This window comes from Canis lupus, chromosome 4 (assembly GCF_048164855.1).
Source record: "Canis lupus baileyi chromosome 4, mCanLup2.hap1, whole genome shotgun sequence".
NCBI classification, from domain to species: domain Eukaryota; kingdom Metazoa; phylum Chordata; class Mammalia; order Carnivora; family Canidae; genus Canis; species Canis lupus.
Window position 1 is genome coordinate 10,834,533 of NC_132841.1, and position 23,533 is coordinate 10,858,065.

Consider the following 23,533-nt stretch of genomic DNA (forward strand, 5'->3'; position numbering starts at 1 on the left):
CCGGCGGGAGGCACCATGTCCCCGGGCAGCGGGGTGAAGAGCGAGTACATGAAGCGCTACCGGGAGCCGCGCTGGGACGAGTACGGGCCGTGCTACCGCGAGCTGCTGCACTACCGCCTGGGCCGCCGGCTGCTGGAGCAGGCGCACGCGCCCTGGCTTTGGGACGACTGGGGCCCGGCCGGCACCTCGGACGACTCGGCGTCGTCGGCGTCGTCGGGCGCCGCGGGCCCCGCGCCCCCCTGCGCCCCCGCCTCGCCGCCCGCGCAGCCCGCGGCGCGGGAGGGGCCGGAGCGGCGGGCGCGCGGGCCGGCGGAGGAGCAGGGCGCCGAGGCGGCGGAGGCGGCGGAGGCGGCGGAGGCCGAGGAGGCCCGGGACGCGGAGAGCGCGGCGGCGGCGGCGGCGGCTGTGCCAGGTACTGGGCGGAGGGGCTGCGCCCGGGTCCGAGCGGCCCGGCTCCGGGTGTCGCAGCGCGCGAGGCAAGCCCTACCCCCCCCGCCCCCCTCCCCGGGGTAGAGGAAGAATCCACATCCCTTGACAAAATAAGGATGATGTCAGCCCCGCCTCCGCCCTCCCACCCTTGATTTCCGTCATCGGTGGCTCTGGGTTGAGCCAGTTGTGAATTCAGTTGAGGTGCCGCTCAACTGCAGGTCTCCTTCACCCCAGGGCCGTGGTCGCCTTCGTGAGCTCTAAAACCCCATCTATTTATATCTTAGCGCCCCTTTTCCCCGCCGACTAGCCCAGCTTTCACCCGATTCTCCGAGAGCACCTGCGGCGACAGGTTAAGAATCAGAGCCAGGCTTTCAGTCTGGTGATTGGGGCCGCGGTTTTCTCTGTTAACTCTAATCTCGCTGCCTCTTGCCTAAAGAATATTTCGAATTTGTTTACGCAGGCTGTTGCGTAACTCCTAGTTGGGGGGAGAACATTCCTTGCAAGTGCTCGGCCCTCTCCACCCCGGGCCCATCCACCCCAGAAGCGCATCCTGGTGCAGAGGCAGGGCGGCAGCTCTCCGGGGCTGCGTGCCTGGTTTCAGCCGTGGCCCGGCACCTTCTCTCCTGGCCAGACGGCTGCGGAGCTGGGGGCTCCGCTTGAGAGCCGGCTGCATGGTCGCTGCTGGTGCTCAGGGCCAGATTCAGAGCCTCAGGCAGGATACAGCCTGCAGTAACCAGGGTCCTTCCTGCTGCTCCCCAGCCTTGGCCCCACAACCTCTCGCCCTCCACGCCGGGCCGGGGTCCCTCGATTTTAAAAACCCCTCTGGCGATTAAAACAACCAAAAATTATTGAGAGCTTATTATGCCTCCAGTCACTTAGAGGACTTAGAATATGTATTTTCCCATTTAATGTTCAAAATAATTCTAAATGGTGAAATTTTAATCTCAATTTTATAGATGAAGAAATGGAAGCTCGGTAAATGATTAGTGGCATCTTGTTGCTTTAGGGCATTGTGAGTGGCAATTAATCCACTCTTTTCAGGTTGTCCTCCTCGCCTCTCTGTAATAGGCCGAGGAGGAGAGGAGATGTAACCTTTGAGTCAAAGAGCCAGGCTACTGTGCTCTTCAGTTCTTCTCAGTTCAACATCTGTGCCAGAGCTGCGCTCCATCCTCGGGTTCCTTGTAAATTCCCAGAGGTTGCCGAATATCTAGAAGCATGAGTCCTAGCTTCAGGGATCACTGGTAGGAATTCCAATAACAGAAGGTGGTGGGGGTAGGGGAACGGGCCTTCTGGTTTATTCCTGTGGCACAGATCTACCAGCTAAGTTGTGAAATGTACTTTATCAGACGGGACATGCTTTTCTCCTTCTGGCCCTTCCTTTCCATTGTTTGTGAAAGGGGTGTCAATTATTTCTGTGGGTATATAAATGCAATTTTTAGATAGCATTGTAGTATGGATGGTGCCTGTGTTTGCCTGAGTTCCTGATTATTTTGGTTTCCTTAGAGACACTGAATCCTACCAGTGGCTAAGGCCAGTTGTTTCTTCTCTGCTAATATTCTGGTTTAAGGCATCAGGCAGAAGAAAGGATGTTTGCTGAGTCCAGGACTCCTAATTGCAGGATCATTTGCTCTGCTCCCGCCTGATGATTCCTGTGTCTGGTGGGACTGAAAATCCTTGTTTTCAGTGGATGGTTTTATATACTAGAATGATGAGCACTCTTGAGTTTCTGTAGAACATAAACATTTGGTTCGTGTTTTTACCGAAGCCACGTGTGCACATAGGATCCTATAGTTCTGTGTGGCCTATTACAACAATCCAGCAGCTCCCTCGCCAGACACAGACCAATTACCTGTTCCTTAGGGGTCCACTTTCTACTCCTCTGGTTTTTCCCTTGGTGTTGATTTCTGTTTCTCCAAGTAACATGGAGATTGTTACTTGTAAATACCAATAAGTAATTACTATTTGCATTTAATAGTATTGGTACTTAATTTTTTTTTTTACCGGTTTTTAGCATTATTTATTGGCTTTAATTCTTTTTACCCCCTCCTAACCCCTACACATGGCCCCTTCCCACATCTTCGTAATATGTCAGCACAGAGTTTTTAGATTACAATTAGCGTCTGCAGTATGGTGCCTGGAAAATGTTGCTCAAAGCTGCCCAATATTGTTTGCCATGACTCCCTTTTCTCTCTTTCACAATACAACCAACACATCAGGTTCACTATCACTCTCGACATCTTAAGACATCCCTCCCCGGGCCTCTGACCTACTTCCTATTGGCCTGGTTGCTGCTCTTGCAGCCTGCTGCCTGCCAGTTCCATGTTGGGAGGGCTCTTGGCCACCACCCTGCAGACTCCTTGGCTTCTCTCTTGGGTAGGAGCCTTTGTGTGGCCCTTACATCATCTTCCATCTTGCTTCACCCCTCCTGTTGGAGTTGTCTTCTAGTAGCTTCCTGAGAAGAAGAGTACATAAGTTAATTTTCTAAGACCTTGGATGTCAAAAAATAGCATTAATCTGCCCTCATGATTTAGTGGGTTTGTGGCTGAGGATGGAATTCTAGGTTGGAAGTATTGTCTCTAAAAAATCTGGAGGCAGGGGATCCCTGGGTGGCGCAGCAGTTTAGCACCTGCCTTTGGCCCAGGGCGCGATCCCGGAGACCCGGGATCGAATCCCACGTCGGGCTCCCGGTGCATGGAGCCTGCTTCTCCCTCTGCCTATGTCTCTGCCTCTCTTTCTCTCTCTCTCTCTCTGTGATTATCATAAATAAATTTTAAAAATTAAAAAATCTGGAGGCATTGCTCTGTTGTGTTGTAACGTATAGTATTTGCTGTTACAGTCCCAAGTCCTCCTGATTCTTGAGGACATGTCTCCACCCTCAGGAAGCTTTTAGAGTCTTCTCTTTGTCCTTTGCGTCCTGAATTTTTTCCTTGATCTAAGTCTGTTTTCCTCCAGTGTGCTTGGTGAGTCCTTACAGTGAAATTCCTGCTTTGTAATTTTGGTAAGTTTTCTTGGATTGTTTTTGTTATTTCTTTTTTTTTTTTATGCTTTTGTTATTTCTATTTCTGTTCCTGTTCCTTTTTTTCTAAACTCCTTAGTTGGATATTAGACTTCAGGAATTTATCCCCTGATTTTCTAATATGCACCCACCCCCTATTTTCATCTTTTTCTTCTGTTTTTCTGGGTGATATTCTCAATTATATCTTCCAACTCTTCTATTACATTTTTAAAAAAATATTTATTTATTTATTCATGATAGAGAGAGAGAGAGGCAGAGGAGGAGGGAGAAGCAGGCTCCATGCCGGGAGCCTGACACGGGACTCGATCCCGGGACTCCAGGATCGCGCCCTGGGCCAAAGGCAGGCACCAAACCGCTGAGCCACCCAGGGATCCCCTACATTTTTTTCTTTATTGGTGGGATCCTATTTACTTTTAAATTTATTTAATTTTATTCTCTGGACTTGCTTGCTTTCTTCCTGCCCTCTCGCCCCCTCCCTTCCTCTTTTTATTTTTTCTTAAAAAATAGTATTCTGTTCTTGATTCATCCACATAGTATTTTCTGTTATCTTGCGGAGGATATTACTAGAAGTTCTTTGTTTTCTTCTCCGTGAATTTCTATAGCATAGTCTCTGGTTCCCCACCCTATCCCCATTTTTGGTTCTTTTTGCCTATAAACCTTTATTTCATGTTACAGAGTTTTCGCAAATGTCTAGTGATCCTTGACTAAAAAGCTGTCAGGACATTTTTTTGTGTGAGGTAAGGGTGGTAGTCAAAGTGTTTACGGTGACATGCTTTGAAGAGGTCTGGACTGTCTCTAATTCCTTTTTTCATTGTCACATTTCTTTTTAAAATTTTTTTTAAGTTATGCATATGCATAATTTTAAAAAATATGCTTAAAATGAAAAAAAAAAAAAACCAATAATTCTGACCTATTTCCCACCCATACCCCTTGCTCTTTTCAGCCTTGGCCGCCCTCTTCTTATCTAGACTTATCTGTCGGCTTTTTTATTTTAAATATTATGTATTGACATCCCATCATGGGAGATGATTCAGCTTAAGATTTTAGCTCTGCCACTTCTACTCCCTGACATATATAGCAGCACCCATTTTGTTCCACATTATTAACTATATGACTATTTTGTTGAAACACTGTGTTTGAATTATGGTGGCTATGTAAAATAGTATTTACATGTGGACCATGTAGTGTATTTAGACTACATTTTCTTTTCATTTATGTTTATCCTGAAGTTAATCATTGTTTCTTTTGTTTGTTTGCTTATATATTTTTTATATTCCCATCACTAATTGAGCTTGAAATAGTCTGGTAGTACTTCAAAATTTGTCATATACTAGACACATTAGGTATTCTATTCATTTAATTTCTTTTCCTTAGAGTTTTTTTTTTTTTTTTTTTTTTGAACCCAATCCTCCTATTCCTATTTAGGCTGCCCACATCTGACACAGCTTCAGTCTGGGTGTTCTCTTCACTGTTTGCCTGAGTATTCCTTTTTTCGCTTACCTCCTTTATCTGATCCATGTCTTATAAATCTCAAATGCGGGGATCCCTGGGTGGCGGTTTGGCGCCTGCCTTTGGCCCAGGGCGCGATCCTGGAGTCCTGGGATCGAGTCCCACGTCGGGCTCCCAGCATGGAGCCTGCTTCTCCCTCCTCCTGTGTCTCTGCCTCTCTCTCTCTCTCTCTCATGAATAAATAAATTAAAAAAAAATAAAAAATAAATAAATCTCAAATGTTCCTTTGTGTTGCTAATCCCTTCCTTTTGGTGTAATCCATACTCCGTAAGTCCTGAGAAATGTTGCATGGGAAGTAATAATTTTGTGACCTTGCATGGCTGAAGATACCTTTATTATATCCAAAGTTGGATTGGTATTTTGCAAGGTGGAAATTTCAGTGTCTTAAGGCATTATTATACTGAATCCTAATTTTTGGTCTGTGTTTTATTATTTTTTAAATTTTTTAAAGATTTTATTTATTTGAGAGAAAGAGATAATGAGAGAGCAAGCAAGAGTGGGGGAGGAGAGGGAGAAGCAGGCTCCCTGCTGAGCCAGGGAGCCCCAGTGGGACTCAATCCCAGGCAGATGCTGAACTGACTGAGCCACCCAGGTGCCCCTGGTCTTGCATTTTACAGTACTGTGCCATTCTGACCCAATGTGGTTTTTTGGGTTTTTTTTTTTTTTTTTTTTTTTTTGTAGCGGGGGCATTTTTTAAGAGATTCTCTTTATCCTAGGTGTTCTAAAATTCTACGTTTTTTGTTTTGTTTTGTTTTTTTGTTGTTGTTTTGTTGTTGTTTTTTTTAATATAAGCTCTATACCCAGTGTAGGGCTTGAACTCCTCACTCTGAGATCAAGAGTTGCATGCTCTACCAACGGAGCCTGCTAGGTACCCGATATGTGTATGTCTTTTATCATTCAGTGAGGGTGACAACTTGGTGGGCCTCTTTAGTCTGGAAAGTTTTCTTACAGTTCAGTAATATTTTCTAGCATTCTTTTAAATAATTTCTTGTGCTCTATTCATTTTTTCTTTCTATAATTTTTGGATGGGGTAATTCCTGGATCAAATCTCTAACATTTTTATTTAAAACTTCTTTGATATTGGAATTTTGAGTTCTGTGTTCTTGGAGAACTCACCAATTTTATCTTCCAAACTTTACACTAAAATTTTTAATTCTAGCATCTAGTTTTAAATTTTGAAGAGATCACATTTTTTTGGTCCCAAGTGTTATTTTTAAAAATTAAAAATAAAAAAATAGCATCCTGTTCTTGGATTTCTTTTAACTCAAAAAAAAAAAAAAAAAAAAAAGAGAAAAAGCCATAAATATCCTTTGAGAGCTCTGTTACATTTCCTAGTCTTTTCTGTATATTTTGGTCTTTTTCTTTTTAGAGGATATACTCACATGTTTGCTCTTAGCCTGTCTCCTCATATATAAGAGTAAGGCTTGAAGAGCTTTTCAGGAACTCTATATGTGGGGGTGCTTATGGACTAGAGGGAAGACTACACAAGAAGTATCTACAACTACATAACAGAATTACCCTGCAAACTAGTGGCTTAAGATTCCCACACTTGTTTATTATTGCCCATGGTTTCTGTGGGTTGAAATTTGGCCTGGGTACAGGGATTTGCCTTGTTTCTACTCTTTGCTGTCTGCAGCCTCTGCTGGAAGGTGCCAGGCCTGGGGGCTGTCTGCTAGGACACTAGTATGTGACATCTTCATGCCCCTGGCCTTTCTCATAACATGCTGGCTGGCCAACAAGGGCATGGGTTCCTGAGAGAGAGCCGGGCAGATGCTGGATTGCTCTTTATGACTTATCACTAGGAGCCTTGTAGCACTCCTTTTACCCCATTCCCTGCTTACAAAAGTCTACGCAGGTTCAAGGGGAAGAACCGTCCACTACCCCAATTCTCAACAAGCATGTTCATATTCTGTTGTCAGAAGAGCATGTGGGCTGGGGCACTGATTAATGCAGGACCTTTGGAAAAGGCAATCTGTTGCTCTAGCCTACTACTTCATTTTCCAGTTCTCTGGGGTTCAGTTTGTGTCCTATGGGGCTTTCTTGTACAGGGAGTTAGGATTCATCCTATTCAATTCTGCAAGGTCACTTCTACATCTTCATCTACTTTCTAGCTTCCAGAATTTTATTGACGCCTGATAAATTGCCTCCCTTGCTTTTTATCCTGTGAGTTCTTCCTTTTTTCCTTCACTCTAGTGGGCTTTTGGGATGAAGGGACCATATGCGCATGTCATTGGTGTATATTTAATCTAAATTCTATTTGTTAGATTTTTACTTATGTTTATTTTTTACTTTTCTTTCCTATCCTTTACTTTCCTTTTTTTTTCTTTTCTTTATTCTTTTCTTTCTTGATCAATCTTGCCAGAAACTTATGAATTCTATTAGTTTTTTTTCCCAAACTAACTCTTGGCTATGTGGATCTTCTTTATTATGTGTTTTTATTAATCCATGATCTTTTTTCCCTTATTTTAATTTTCTTTTTTTTTTTTTTAAAGATTTTATTTATTTATTCATAGAGACACAGAGAGAGAGAGAGAGAGAGAGGCAGAGACACAGGCAGAGGGAGAGGCAGCCTCCATGCAGGAAGCCCGATGTGGGACTTGATCCCAGGTCCCCAGGATCATACCCCGGGCTACAGGCAGAGCTAAACCGCTGTGCCACCGGGGCTGCCCTTTTCTTTTTTTTTCTTAAGATTTTATTTATTTATTTGAGAGAAAGAGAGAGAATGCATGTGCGAGCTGGGGAAGGAGCAGCAGGGGAAGGAGAAGGACAAGCCAACTCTGCACTGAGTGTGGAGCCCAATGAGGGGCTTGATCCCATGACCCTGAGACTATATGACCTGAGCTGAAACCAGGAGTCAGACACTTAACCAACCAAGCCCCCAGGTGTACCCATAATTATGTTTGAAAAATTACTTGCAGGAATAATTTAAGGCCTTGGGTCTCCAGAGAAGAGTGTAGTTTTTTGTGTTGGGTACCTGTGGACACTCTGGATTATTAATAGCAGCCTTTATTTATCCATGGTGGGGAAGGTTGGTCCAGGAGCCCACTGTTATCAGAACTGAAGTCTCCACTCTGTTCACCCCATAACCCGCTGTGGTCTGGTTCCCTAACCCCATGTTCCCTTCTGTCAGCCATGGGACAGCTTGCTGGCCAAATGCCATGTCCCTTCCTCCTCATCTTACTAACCCTCCCTGTCGTATTTGGCAGTTAATTGCTATCTCCTTTATCTATTTATCTATTGCTATCTTCTTTATCGGTCTTCCTTAGTTGTTCACCTGGTTAGTTTTTATACTTTTCTGGCAATTCTTTTTTCCTTCTTGGGCTGTCCTTCCTCAGCCTGGCTGTTCCTTAAATAATGGTGGCCCCAGGGACCTGACTCTACTCTCCCCTCTGACTGCATTGCTCCTTGGGTAATCTGTTTCACCTTCAAACCTCAGCTCCCACCTGCTCATTCACCACCTTCTCTCCTGGGTCACAGATGAAGTGTCCAGTGGCTGGGTGGCTGCTTGGTTGTTCCAGAAGCATCTCACATCTGAGGCGAGTATCTTTTCCTTATTCTGTGGTGGGCCTTTTCTCGGGGGATGGCCTGACCATCCACTGCAAACACTTGTGGGAGCAGTAGACCCCTCTTTGCTCCCAGTGCTATGTTGTGTCTGTGTTTACCTGTCAGTCTTGCCCAGCATTGCTGGGCTGTCTGCCCTGGAGAGGCTTTGGCACCACCTCCCTGCTGTTCTGATGAGTGTGTAGTTCACAAGTGCCCAGTGAGTCTGAGCACCTGCCAAGCCCAGTGGGTGCCCTCTGGTCCTTTTTTGCCTCTCCACCCTTACCATGACTATTGGTCCCCACTTCCCCCCACTTCCCCCGCAACCTCCAAGCTTTGCCATTATTTGGTAGCTGGCCTTTCTGGCCTCACTTCTCTAACTCATCCTTCACTTTCGCAGGAGGCCTTATTCCTAAAATGCAAATAGGGCATGTCATTTTCCAGCTTAAAATCCTTTAGTGATTCTTCATCATTTTCAGGATAAAATAAAATTCCTGAGTTTGGCATAGAACGTATTTCACCCTTGCTGCCTGCTCCGTGCCTTCATCCATAGACTCTCTGTGTACTTGTCATTTTGAACTATTTATATTCCCTCTTCTCTCCAGGCCTTTGAACAAGACATTCCCCCTTGCTGAGATTCTCTTTTCTATTTTCCTCCTGGCTAGCTTGTCCTTTAAATCATTTTTACCTTCTCTGGGTAGGCTTCTCTGGAAGACCTAGGTTAGTCTCATATGGAGTAGGAGAGGAAGAGGAAGAAGAGAAATGAATCAAGGAAGATGATTTAGATTGTTTTCCTTCTCTTTCTCAGTTCTGTGACTGCACATGCTTTGCCCCCCCCCCTTCTGTTTCCCTTTGTCTTGATCTTGATGGGCTCCTTTCCCCCTCTTCCTAGAGCCAGCAAAGAAGAAAACAAAGATGGACACTTCACTCAGAAATGTTTGAGCAAGGAATGGATTTAGATCTCATGGTAAAATGGAAAATTGGCATCTCAAGTGCTGTGTTTAAAGATATGGCACAGTGGTACAAAGGGTACAGTGGTACTCCAGGGTCAGTGCATTGTTTGTTTCTTAAAATATATAGTAATAAATGAAACAGTCTGGTAGAGTCAAGGTCATTGCTGAAGACAGAAATGACAGATGATCTATTGAGGCTCCTTATACTTCTGCCCTGGGATCAAGATTTCCTTTTCAGGGGCTCACTCTAAAGGGAACATGGACAGAAGCAAGAAAAGAATCACAACTAAAAATAGTAAGGGACAAGGGGCACCTGGGTGGCTCAGTGTTTGAAAGTCTGCCTTTGGCTCAGGGCAAGATGCAGTGTTGAGTCCTGCATTGGGCTCCCCGCGGGGAGCCTGCTTCTCCCTCTGCCTATGTCTCTGGCTGTCTCTGTCTCTTGTGAATGAATGAATGAATAAATAAATAAATAATCTTAAAAAAAAATAGTAAGAGACAAGAGCATGTCCTAAAGAAGTGATGAGGTTTTGGAATAGCAATCTATAAAATCATCAGCTAGAGACAAATTCTGGAGTATCTGAAGTGAGGGGTATCCTTAAGACCTAAACAGCTGGAGTAAATGAAATGGAGCCCTAGATGCATAAGGAGCTCTTATTCAAAATAATAAAACTAGATCACAGTCTTATACCAGACACGAAAAGTAACTCAAGTATATTAAAGACCCGAAACCATGAAATGCCTAGACGAGGACATAGGCAGTAGGCTCCTCATAGCAAGGTGTTTTTTGATCTGATTCCAAAGGCAATGGAAACTAAAGCAAAAATAAATGAGAATACAACAAGCTGAAAACTTCTGCACGGTGAGGGAAACCATCAACAAAAAGGCAACCTATTGAATGGGAGAAGATATTTGCAAATAAGATATCCCATAAGGGGTCAATATCCAAAATACATAGAGAACTCACACAACTCAACAACAAAAAAACCAAACAACTCAAATGAAAAAAAAAAATGAGCAGAGGATCTGAATAGACATTTTTCCAAAGAAGTTATACAGATGCCCAATAGGCATATGAAAAGATGTTAAACATCAGTAATTATCAGGGAAATGCGAATCACCTCACACCTTAGAATTGCTATTACCAAAAAGATAGGATAGAAATCTCAGGTGTTGCAAGGATGTGGAGAAAAGGAAGCCCTCATACACTTGGTAGGAATAGAAGTTGGTACAGCCACTGTGGAAAACAGTTTGGAGATTACTCATAAAAGTAAGAATAGAACTGACCATATGATCCAGCAATTCCACTTCTGGGTATTTATCTGAAGAATACAAAAACACTGATTTGAAAAGACATAGGCAGCCCTATCACAGCATGAGTTACAGTACCCAAGATAAAGAAGCAACCTAAGTGGCCATTGATGGATGCATGGATAAAAAAGGTAAGGCATATATTTACATACAACGGAATATTACTGAGTAGCTACAAAAAAAAAAAAGCCAGGAAATCTTCCATTTGTAACAACATGGGTGTTTGTTTCTTCCTCTCTCTCTTTCTTTCTCTCTTTTTAAAAATTTTTTTACTTATTCATAAGAGACACAGAGACATAGGCAGAGGGAGAAGTAGGTTCCCTGTGGGGAGCCTGATGTGGGACTGGATCCCAGGACCCCGGGATCATGACCTGAGCCGAAGGCAGACGCTCAACCACTGAGCCACCCAGGTGCCCCAATATGGGTGTTTCTAAAAGGTTTCATATTAAGTGAATAAATCTGATGAAGAAAGGCAAATACTATTTGATCTCACCTATATGTAGAATCTAAAAAACAAGACAAATCAATGAACAAAACAAAAGCTCATGGATACAGAGAACAGATTGATGGTTACCAGAGGAGGGCAGAATGGGTGAAGGGGCTCAGTCACACAGTGATGGATGGTAATAGGCTTACAGTGGTGATCACTTTGTAGTGTATTCAAATATTCAAATTATAATGCTGTACACCAAAAATTTATATAATATATACCAATTTTATGTCAATAAAATGTAAATTTAGGCCGAAATGAAACATGAGCTTGCAAAAGGTTTAAACAAAACAGTATAACTTTTATAAAAAGTTTATAAAAAACAACGAAAATCATGGAGGACCTGGGTGGCTCAGTGGTTGAGCATCTGCCTTTGGCTCAGGTTGTAATCCCAGGATCCTGGGATTGAGTTCCGCATCAGGCTTCCCACAGGGAGCCTGCTTCTCCCTCTACCTGTGTCTCTGTGTCTCTGTCTCTCTCATGAATAAATAAAATCTTTAAAAAAAAATGGTAATGAAAATTATAAAAAGTAAGGGAAGTGGGTGTGTTTTAGAGTGTATTCTTAATGTCCAGTGTTCAACCCAGATAGGGCAGTCCCATTTTCCTTCAGAGTTTTTCCCACTCTGCTGACAGAATTTAGGACTGTGTAGACTGTGGATTCTGATTCATTTAGTCATTTCTATTGCAAGTGTTTGTTGGGGAAGCCCTCAGAGCAGGAGCCCTCCTCTCTGGTTCTTCAGGCTGGGAATGCGTAGCTGTGCACCTAGGTAACTATGGAAACCATTCCCTATTGTGACTGAGGACTTTTCAAATTACGGTCACCAGCTCTCTCTCACAAGGAGCATGTTAGAGGTTAGAGGCATAGGGAGCTCTCCATATTCATGGAACATCAAAAAGAAATGACATTGAGCATGTAAGAGCCATCGGGAGCTCTCCCCAATCATAGTGCCGTCAGGAAGAAATGGAATCCTGGAACTCCAGTTGAGTGGCTTAAAAACTAACTTTTACAGCTGCTGAGTGATTACCACAAATCCAGATCTTTATCTGAAGCAAGACATTGATGGCTGGGCCTACTTTGGGGTTGTGGAGAAAGCTGTTAGGCTCTGGTGCTTTCTAGCTTTTAATTTAATTGAGATGCTTAATCTCAGAATATGAATAAATGGGGGTGCCTAGAGCTCTGTTGAGCATCTGACTTGTGATTTTGGCTCAGGCCATGATCTCAGGGTCTTGAGATGGAGCCCTGTGTTGGGTTTTGTGCCAGGATTTGGAGTCTGCTTGGGATATTCTCTCTCTCTCCCCCCCTCCCCCCCCATGTCTGCACCCCCCCCCCAAAAAAAAACCGGATCTTTTTTTTTTTTTTTTAAATTTTTTTTTTTAATTTTTATTTATTTTATGATAGTCACAGAGAGAGAGAGAGAGAGAGGCAGAGACACAGGCAGAGGGAGAAGCAGGCTCCATGCACCGGGAGCCTGACGTGGGATTCGATCCCGGGTCTCCAGGATCGCGCCCTGGGCCAAAGGCAGGCGCTAAACCACTGCGCCACCCAGGGATCCCAAAAAAACCGGATCTTAAAAAAAATAATAATATGGAGGCACCTGGGTGGCTCAGTTGGTTAAGCATCTGCCTTTGGCTCAGATCATGATCTCAGGGTCCTGGGATCAAGCCCCATGTTGGGCTCTCTGCTCAGTGAGGAGTCTGCTTCTCCATCTCCTTCTGCCTGTGCCTCCCTCTGCTTGTGCTCTCTTCTCTCTCTTGTGCTTTCTCTCTCTCAAATAAATAAAATCTTTTTTAAAAATATGAAAAACATCTGTTCTTTCGAATAGGCTTGGTTCAATCTTGGTGTATTTGTTGATTTTAAAATGGGATAGACTGAAAAGTATGGCACTAACTTGTTTCTGTATTTCTGCTTTCCAGGAAATTGTGAATTGAGCTATCAGTGAAAAAGTTACTGAATTAAGCATTGTGAATTTTACAACCCAAATATTTAAAGTAATTCTATGTAAACATGATTTTACAACATTCTCATTTTGTTTTATCTCCTTTTTTTTTTTTTTTTTTAGCACTGGAAGTGAAAGATCTAAAAGAAAAACCTGAACAACAGATCAGAACAAAAGAGACTGACAAGTTACTTAACAGTACTGAACCTCGACAGCAACAAAGTGCCTTACTTGCTAGAGGAAATAGGAAAGCAGTCAAAAGTCCTCAAAGATCATCAAGTAGAATAAAAGAGAACAAGCATCCATTTGCCCTTTACGGGTGGGGAGAAAAACAGATGGATACAGGAAGCCAAAAAACTCACAACGTCTGTGCTTCCGCCTCAGTGCATGAGGTGGGTTCGTGTGCACCCAGCTTCTCTGCCTTTCCCTGGAGGATGGGGGTTGGGCTGTGCTCCTGTAAACAGGTCCTGTGCTCACTGCAATGCTTTGGGTCATGGTAGGTCTAGGGGATGGTGGGGGCAGGTGGGGGACAAGGAAAGCCCAGGACTGGGCATCTCTCTGGGCGTTACCTTCCCAGCAGATTGAGGGATTTTGCTGGGAGTTAGTTGGTGTCTGGAAGGTTTACCCAACTTGGAGCCAGGTGAAGAAGTGGCTGGAGTCAGGGTTTTCAGGTTCCTAGGAGGCCAGTTGGGGCACAGGAGAAGCACAACCAGGGCTGGCAGCTGCCCATCTGGGTTTGCCATGGGCCTCTTGAGAGGTTTCCAGTTCCTTTAGGATTGATCACTGGTATCCCTTGACTCCTTTGTTTTCTCCTGTTAGATGGCTTCTCCTCTCATTCTTGGCATCTGCTATAGACTCCCTTTTGTTCTTTGCATTATATTTGGATGATTATGTTTTCCCCTGCTCATCCACATCCAGTGGCTTTTGCTCCTTGGAACCTTGGTTGTCTCATACTTAGTCCTGAGAACGTGTCTGGCAGGAGGTCTTCATGTGTGGAGCCCCAGAACAGTGATGTATGTTAGTGTCAGCACAGCTCCCACAGCCTAGAGCAAAGAGTGAATGGAATGAAGCAGAAAGTACAAACAATTTGAATTCTGATGAAATACTATAATCAGACTTTTACCGAACATACTTCTGAACGAACCCTAGCAGATGGTGTTTTTTGGAGTGATATTTGAGACAATGAAGCTGTGGTTTAACAAAAGACTATGGTAATTCCATGGGATTAAGTTTAACAGAGTTTTGTTTTGTTTTGTTTTAAGTTTAACAGAGTTTATAGTGTGAAAATGTCTTTTAAGTGGTGAAATCCCTTGAGACTTTTTAAAAAAAAATATATTGCCGTAAAAATACTTAAAGTCTTTTAATGGAATACTTATCCAGGCTTAATGCTCAGCTTTTTCAATAACTTTCCAGAGCCAATTTCTAGGGGCATGTTGCAAATTAGTTGTTTACCATTTCTATCTAAGATTCAGTCCAGTGGACATCTCTTGTGATTGCCTGTCTCTGTCACTTACAGTGGGCAAGGGAACGGCTGTTCCCAAGGAGCTTTTACACACAGGAATGTAAGGAGGCTGGGCTTGCCTCTGCCCTGCTTCGGGTGACCTGGGGGTAGCTTCACTGCAGGAATTCTTGAAAATTATTGCAAATGCCACATAAGTTTTTATACTTTTATTTTGGAAGTAAGAATAATTTTTTACTTGTGACTTAGATTCATGAATCAGCATTACGAGCCAAGAACAGAAGACAGGTGGAAAAAAGGAAACTGGTCACCCAGAGGCAGCGTGCTCACTCCGTGGAGGTGGAGAAGAACAGACGGGTGAAGCCTTCCGCCTCCGAGAACCCGTGGATGACAGAATATATGAGGTGCTATTCAGCACGAGCATAAGCAGACACGGTTGCTGGGACAGCCTCTTTGAAAAGGTATAAAGAAAGAACAAGAGAAAAACCATCAAAAGAAAACAGAGACAGGTTTAAGAAACCAACAGATTATTTAAGGTTTTTCATAGGGAATTTCCTAAAGACTGCTCTGTCTCGACGGATCCTGGTCACCTACCTCAGCCGTAGGGTGACAGTTGAAGCCATAGACATTTGGTTATTTATGGAGATAATTCCCTAAATATTTGATATTCTTATAAGGGTTTTGTTTTAAAGCATCTTAATCTTTTCAGACACCGACACCGAATGCCTTTAAATGGCTACAGATGCTTAACATTCAATATTTTCATCAGTTTAGCCGGAGCCTATTTTCATCCTGTTCTAATAACTTTCAGATTCCATAGCCAGTAAGATCATTCCAACTTGCAGCTTAAGACCCATTTTCCTTATGTGGAGTTTTCTATGTGAAAGAATAGCTTGTTAAAAGTGAGTTTCAACACTAATACTGACTCCTGTGTAGTGAAACCAGAATCTTGGTAGTTCCTGAAAAATTAAACTTATTTGTGTTTCAGATTCGGCATCACGTCACGCAGACTGAATTTAAGAATTATCTGGGTTGGGTTGAGGGTCCTCTTTTCTCTTTAAATTGTCATTGAGGCACTTATTATTTCATAGTTTAATAGATCAAAAGCATTCCAGTGAATGAAGTGCTAGTGCCATGTATTTAGAGTAGTACTGAAGTTTCTTTTGAAACTTTTTTTTTATTATTGCAACTTTTTTTTTTTTAAAACACATAATGGGGAATCATTCCTTGCTGCAGTCTGGCCTTTTGGCACATATGCACTGTGGATTTTTGCCTCTTCTATATATAATAGTTGGCAATGATGTTTAGAACTTACAATGTGAAATTTCATTTAATTATGCTGAGATTGTTTTGCTCACTGGGGATGGGGGACAAATGTTTTGATACCAATTAGAGATGTGGCCCACCCCTCCTTTCTGCACTTCTCCCCTACAGACTCATTTATAACAAAGCCTCAATGATGTACATTATTCAGACTTCTGGCTGAAACACATGACTAGGCAGCAGGTGTTACAGAGAACTTACAGTGGGAGAATGGTGGTGTGTGTCTAGGCACAGATGTGAGTATGTAAACAAAGTGCTCCTTCCCTGGTACAATTGCTTTTGGGGTAGAAAAATGGTTTTAAGAAACCCTTGGTTTCCATCCAGCAGATAGAGAAAAATCTACAGGAAGGTTGAGTGCTAAATTCTCTGTAAGAGACTCCTTTTGACTAGGCCAGGCACCTGGAGATGGGCAGATAAAGTTTGCTGTTAGATGTGAGGTTGAAAATTTCCTTGATATTTTTTACTCTGGATCTTTGAAGTATCATGTTCAGTTTTAACTTTTTTATTTTTATTTTTTATTTATTTTTTTTTTTTTTAAGTAGGCTCCACAACCAACATGGGGCTTGAACTCATGACCCTCAGAGCAAGAGTCACATGCTGTACTGACTGAGCCAGCCAGGTGCCCCCATTGTCAATTTTTAGAACACAGATATGTTTTATTCTACATAAAGTCTTCCCACAGTATCATTGTAATACTGTAGTAAACTTTGAAAACTCACCTAATCATGAGCTTTTAAAAAAGTACTTTTTAAATGTTTGCATCATTTTGAAATGAATTCTTTTACATAGAGAGCTCTCCTAATCTTTGAGATGTATATTTAACAAGAAGTTCTATATGTTGGTCCAAACAACCTTGCTAATAATTCTGGTGATTGTTGCCGTAATTATTGTTCAAGTCCTTAAACACTGCAGGTACCTAACAATCAAAATCATGTGGCATTGTGATGGTGTAGCTGACTGTAAAAACTGTTCCTTTCAAACCACTTCTTGCATGTTTGGTTTTAGCCATGAAGCTCAAGCGTTCCTGTTGCACCTGACAATCTTAGGGAAGCTAGCCTTGGGGGTAGCTTAGGCCCCACGCTGACAGGCTGCCTTAGAAACTCAACTTTCTCTAGGCTTTGACCGAGCCAGACTCTCTCTCTCCTTTAGAGAACAGACTCGTATCTAACATTCTTACTACTGAAAACTCCAGATGGAGATAAAACCTAGGAGGCAATATTGGCCAGTTTCCCCCCCCCCCCCCCTTTTTAAGTAGAGGACAAGTGATCACAATTTTTAGAGTACTTTTAATATGTATGCACAATGAATAAATCAATCTGAATTAATTGTGAGTGCCCTTCCTATGCCCAAGTCATTAGTTAGTTAGGGTGTCTTTTCTTTTTAGAGGTGAAAATTACCTTTTGAGCCCATGATGTTTTTTTAAGTGATAACAATTTGATGGTCTTTTTCCTTCTCACTCTAGAAACTAATGTAGTTTTAATTATGTTTCTAATTCATGGGACAAACTGAAAGACAGTTTAAAATTACCTTTCATGTTGAAAAGTTTGAAACTGTTGAGAATCCAGTGACATTTAAAATGAAAGATAGAATAATTGCTACATAAGACTCTTTTAAATTTTGGTTTTAAAATTAAAACAGTTTGCCATAAACATGTTTTCTGTGTTACCTTTATTAAAAGCAGTAATACAGTATTGAATAACATCTAGCACTCTGCTGGACCAAAGTGAATGAGAAGTAAATAGGAATCTATTCTTTCTTTTAAAACCTAAAAGGCAAATAAAAAAATAAAAAAATAAAAAAATAAAAATAAAATAAAACCTAAAAGGCTGCTCTTATTTAGGAGGTATCAAAACACTTGGTACCTCTGGTTTTTTATATATATAAAAATATATATATAAACATATATATATATATATATTTGTTCCTCCATCGCCATAACATTTGTAAGCACACACATATATTTTTTTTAAAGTTTACTAAACACATAATAGGATGTAGGTTATCTTAATTGATCATGATGTAGTACACGCATATTTATGGCACTTCATATGTAATAGCTTTGTCATTGTTACATTAAATAAAAATTGCTAATAACTTGAAAGGTGTGGTTGTGAGATCACTCCAAGTCAGTTAACTAACTTGCATGAAAGGTGTCTGTGAGTTTTTAGAAGTCACCTTCCAAAACAGAATTCGGCACTCTTGGCAGGGTTAAAAAGAATCTGTAGTGATTCCCCTCCTCCTTTAACTTGAAATGCTATACTGAGCATAAACTTTAAAAATGGAATGTTTATAGTAGTACGTGGTATTTAAAATGTTCAAAAGTATTATTGGCAAAGAGGGAGAGAGGCAAAGCATATGTTAGAAGTGAAAACAACTTTTCTTGTTGACTACTTCAGTAAAAAATAGTTTCATGGATAGTTTTACCCTGGACTAAAGTAAAAATGGTGCTAATGTTTGTTTATCTTGATTCTGTATTTGGTTTGATATTAAAATGCTAATGCCTGACTCATAATGTCCTCACTATAGTCTGGTGATAAGTTCCATAATATGTAAAAAGGAGTCCTAAAAAAATGACCTGATCATTTCAAAATATTTGCATTTGAAATGGATTTTTGTACAACAGAATGAATAGGGAGTTAACCGGTGTAAGTATATGCCTAATACCAAATTCTTTGCAAGGAGCTATGTCTAGATACCCAGATTTGCTCCCTTCAAGCCTATGAGTGTGAGATGGAAATAAGTTGCTTCTTTTAATACTTATTGCCATTTTGAAAGTCAGGACACCTGCATGAAGACATCAGAAGCCTCTCTTTGGATTTCTTTTATAATTAGCAAAACTGTACTTAAGAACAGTCTCCCCCTATAGTTATATGTTTATTTTGAGTACAGACTTCAATTTAACATTCTGAAGGAACAAAGGCTGGGAACCTATAATCACAAAGCTCAGGCAATGAGAATTTTGGGTTGTATTTTCTAAGAACTATGTATTGCTTTTAGCTTATATTTAATATTGCAATTTCTTGGAAAAATGTGAATAAAGTTAATATTACAGACTGAAATTTCTGTTTTGTGGGAAATAATTCTGATTAGAAAAAAATGTATGATCATGTTGACTCCTAAATGGATATTTTAGGAGACAAATGTTTAATAAGATATTTTGTACCCAGGAAAAGATACTTTCTGTATATATACTTTGAGTTGAACTATGAAGTTTTCCTAGTCTTTTCCTCACACTTTCCTATTTTGAAAATTACAAAAGCAATAGTGCCTAGTTAAAATAATTTAAAAGAAACATAGAGTAAAAAAGTGAAATTTCTTTCAGTACCACCCCATGACCAAAGTTCTGCATCCCTTCTTAGAGGAAACCAGTGTTAGGTATGTAAGCTCGCAGACCTTTTCTCTAAACACTTATCTATGGAGTTAGATGAATGTTTTTTGGAGGGTGCACAAGTATGTAATGCCATACATGTTCTATCATATCTTTCTCTTAATATCGTAGAGAAGGTTTGTGTTCCAGATTAGGTGGAGTTAACACACACCTTTTGTTCTCACTGAACATAGCAATAAAACAGAATGGACAGAATGTATGGCACAACCATTGGAAGACTTGAAGAAGTAAACAACACCAAGCAGGTTAGGGAGAACGCCAGAATTCTAAGTACAACTGAAGTGGTGATTTCACCAGTTTGTATTTCCTCTGGTATCTCCCAGCCAGAATGCAACATGGCCCCAAATAGAGAAGTGAGCACAATGGTACAGAGATCCTAGAGAAGCCTGGCTTGTGGCACAAAAACAAGTGCGAGAGCTCAGAAGGAGTGGGGGCAATGCCCTCTTCTTGGTTGCCTCCATTTTTCATGCTGGAGCCCCAGGCCAACAGTAGCCTGCAAGAGCCTTCTGAGGGAAGGGAGTTTCTTTTCCATTTGGTAGAGGCTGTGGTACCAAGGAGTTGGGGCTGGGACTCACTTACTGGAGTGGGGTGGAAGTGTTGGGCTAGAGGACCCAGGAAGTACTGGAGTGAGCATAGGGATTCTACAAAGTTATTTATGAGCTTTACTCACCCATGACCTGCTCACCTGGTTCACACTGTTCACCTGTGGAGCTGACCCCAATTAGCATACCAAACATTTGAGACCTCAGCTGATAGATACCTCCCACATTTCACGTTGATCGCAAGATGGTGACAGATCCAGATCCAAGTAGCACTGGAGAGGGTTTGAAAACTGAACTGGTGTTAGAATCAACACTCAGGGCAGCCCTGGTGGCTTAGCAGTTTAATGCCACCTTCAGCCCGGGGCGTGATCCTGGAGACCTGGGATCGAGTCCCATGTCGGGCTCCCTGTGTGGATCCTGCTGCTCTCTCTGCCTCTCTCCCTCTCTCTCTCTCTGTTTCTCATAAATAAATAAAATATTTTTAAAATCAACACTCACAGAAATTGTGGCCTGAACCCAACCAGATTGCTTGCTAAAACAAAGATATCAATATTCTCCATAGGATTTGCTTGCATCTCCTCATGTAACTTTCAAAATGCCTGGGATACAATCCTGAATTACCCAATATGTAAAACAAACAAACAAACAAAAAAACACATGAAAATAACTCTAATTGAAAAAAAGACAATAGATACCATCATAAACCTTCAGGAAGCGATGATTAAAATGTTCTAATAACTAATCACAAGACACTCTTGAAATACGCATTAAAGTAGAAATTATCAGTAAAGAAATAGATGGTAGATGAACCAAATGAAAATATTGGAACTGAAAAGTACCTAACCAAAATGTTTAAAACCTCACTGGATAGACTCAGTAGCAGAATGGAGATGAAAGAGAAAGATCTAGATCAATACAAGTCATCCAATCTAAACAACATAAAGTTTCAGGATCATGTCATAGGAGTTACAGAATGAGAAGAGAAAGCATAGTGCTTTATTTATTTATTTTATTTTTATATATTTTTTTAGCATAGTGCTTTAAAAACATCTGCAGAAATGATGGCTGACAACTTGCCGAGGCAGCTGAGTGGACAGGAAACAGGTTCAAACCAAAGAAATCCAAGCCCAGACACATCACAGACTGTTGAAATCTAAAAGACATCTTGAAAGCAGCCACAGAAGTGAAATATTACCTATAGGGGATAGTTCCAATAACAGTCCATTTCCTCATCATAATATGAATTTCATTATGCTTGATGAAATTCTCATTTTGCATAATTTTTTTCTCTCACCTGCTCAGCTTTACTACTTTCTATTACTCGGTTTTCCAGGTATTCATTCTTCTGCTTCGTCTAGTAAGTTATTTCATCTAGTGTATTGTTTTTTTTTTAATTTTTATTTATTTATGATAGAGAAAGAGAGAGAGGCAGAGACATAGGCCTCTATGTAGGGAGGCAGGCATAGGGAGAAGCAGGCTCCATGCACCGGGAGCCCGACGTGGGATTCGATCCCAGGTCTCCAGGATCGCGCCCTGGGCCAAAGGCAGGCGCCAAACCGCTGCACCACCCAGGCATCCCAAGTGTATTGTTTATTTCATTTATTATGTTCATCTCTTCTGCTTTTCTATCTCATTGTTAAGGGTCTCACTGATGTCCTCCGCTCTTTTCTCAAGTCCAGTGAGTATCTTTATGATCATTAAATTCCCTATCAAGCATATTATTTCCATTTTACTTAAGTCTCTTGCTATGATTGCTATGATTTTGTCCTGTTTTTTCATTTCGGACATATTCCTCTGTCTCCTCATTTTCGTAACTCTCTGAGTCTGTTTCTCTGTGTTAAGAAAGACAGCTACATTCCCTGCACTTGAAAGTAATGACCTTATGAAGAAGTCCTATAATGTCCTGCTGTGCAGGACCACCAGAACTTGTTGCTTCAGGGGTGTCTTCTATGTATTTTATATGTATTTTATATGCACCCTGCTGTTGTGATTGAGCCACTTTTTCCTTCAGTCTGATTGTCTGCAATGGCTTTCTTTGCCTGTTGGACAATGTTTGGTACCTGTGGTGTTCATGAGCCAGTCTGGGGACACCTTGGTCTTGAGTCAGACCAAGCATTTTCCAGAGATGCAGTAGTACCAAACTGTGGGGTACTTTCCCTGTGTTGTCCTGGGAAGCTTTGGTTGGCGGGTCAGGCTCAAAGTCAGAATAATTGTCTGCCTCCAGTCCATCGCTAGGGCCTCTGACTAGTTTGTATGATGATCTTTTCCTCTACCTGAGGCAGGAGACGCTGTGGAGTGGTGCTGGTCAATGCAGGGGCTGCTTGCACTCTGCCAGGCCTGTGGCAATGCCCTATATAGGCTCTGGTCAAGAGCGTGTTGGAGAGGGCACATGCACCAACACACAGCATGGAGGTGTTGGGGTCGGGGTGTGATGCTAGCCCGCTTCGTGTCCCTGCTGTGCCTGGATTAGGTGGGCTGTCCAGAAGGGTGGATTAGTAGAAGCACAGTGTGTGTATGGGGGGGAGGGGGCAGCAACGCTAGCAAATTAGTGCTTTCATTTGCTTTCGGCAGGTGGCTGTGTGTTTACACTGGGGGGTGGGGGAGGGAAATGGTGCCTGCCAGTTCCTTTGTTCCTAGAGGAGTTCCCCAGGGATTTCTGTCCCTCCTGACAGGTACGTGCTCCAGTGCTCCGAGATTAGTAAACAACTCTCCCTTCTGTTTGCCCCAGGCATTTTTCAAACTGCTGTCCAATCTCCAATCTCCATGGGCGGTTTGTTGTGCTCTTTTTAAAGGTGGGGGTTCCATTTCCTCTCACCCACATGGTCTCCCAGAGCCAAGCCTGCTTTGTTTTTTAAAAAAGATTTTATTTATTATTTATTTATTTATTCATTCATTCATTCATTCATTCATTCATGAGAGACACAGAGAAAGAGGCCGAGACAGAGGCAGAGGGAGGAGAAGTAGGCTCTGTGCAGGAGCCTGATGCGGGACTAGATCCTGGAACTCCAGGATCACATCCTGAGCCAAAGGCAGACCCTCAGCTGCTGAGCCACCCAGGTGTCCCCCAAGCCTGCTCTTTAAAGATTGCAAGTTTAAAGTCCCTCTGGTTGTAAGAACTCATGAAATTTGGCCCCTCTGGTTTTCAAAGGCAAATGTTATGGGGATGCATCTTCCCTCTGTGGGCTCCTTGCTGTGAGGGGGTCTGTTTCTCTCCTCTCCATGCCTGTGCAGCCCCCTGCCTCCCACAGTCCCCAGAGTCCATTTAGTTCCTGAGTCTCCTCACTTCCTACCCTCTTTGGCCTCTTCTCTACTTTTAGTTGTGGAATTTGTTCTGCCAGCCTTCAGACTGTTGTTCTGGGTTATTTACACTGATGTGATCCATGGGATGAGGTGGGCCTGGAGCCTCCCTACTCTGCCATCTTCCTGGAAGTCTGTTTTTTAAAAAACTGAAGTACAGTTGATACACATTACAGTAGTTTCTGGTGTACGACATAGCGATTTGACAAGTCTGTACATTATGCTATACTCACCACAAGCGTCGCCACGGTCAGTCACCATACAATGCCATGACCTTATCATTGACTATATTCCCTGTGTTGTACCTTTCATTCCTGTGGCTTATTCATCCCACAACTAGAA

At 42.2% G+C, this 23,533-nt stretch overlaps 1 protein-coding gene across 2 annotated transcripts; it reads left to right on the forward strand.

Annotated features, from left to right (window-relative positions):
- CCSAP (centriole, cilia and spindle associated protein) lies at positions 1 to 19,023 on the forward strand. 2 transcript variants are annotated; one of them, XM_072823131.1, is made up of 3 exons: positions 1 to 412; positions 13,306 to 13,574; positions 14,891 to 19,023. In XM_072823131.1, the coding sequence occupies exons 1-3, from the start codon at positions 16 to 18 to the stop codon at positions 15,065 to 15,067; spliced, it is 843 nt and encodes a 280-aa protein (XP_072679232.1). In that variant the 5' UTR covers positions 1 to 15; the 3' UTR covers positions 15,068 to 19,023. The 2 variants fall into 2 exon arrangements, with proteins under 2 accessions (XP_072679232.1, XP_072679233.1); XM_072823132.1 differs by lacking the exon at positions 1 to 412 and adding an exon at positions 12,053 to 12,225.
- Positions 19,024 to 23,533: the final 4,510 nt, after the last annotated feature.

What these genes read in the sequence shown, in the direction of transcription:
- CCSAP (XM_072823131.1), top strand. Translation starts at nt 16, where the DNA reads ATGTCCCCGGGCAGCGGGGTGAAGAGCGAGTACATGAAGCGCTACCGG. An exon ending in GGCGGCGGCGGCTGTGCCAG is followed by an intron (nt 413 to 13,305) that starts GTACTGGGCGGA and finishes TTTTTTTTTTAG; the next exon opens with CACTGGAAGTGAAAGATCTA. An exon ending in CTTCCGCCTCAGTGCATGAG is followed by an intron (nt 13,575 to 14,890) that starts GTGGGTTCGTGT and finishes CTTGTGACTTAG; the next exon opens with ATTCATGAATCAGCATTACG.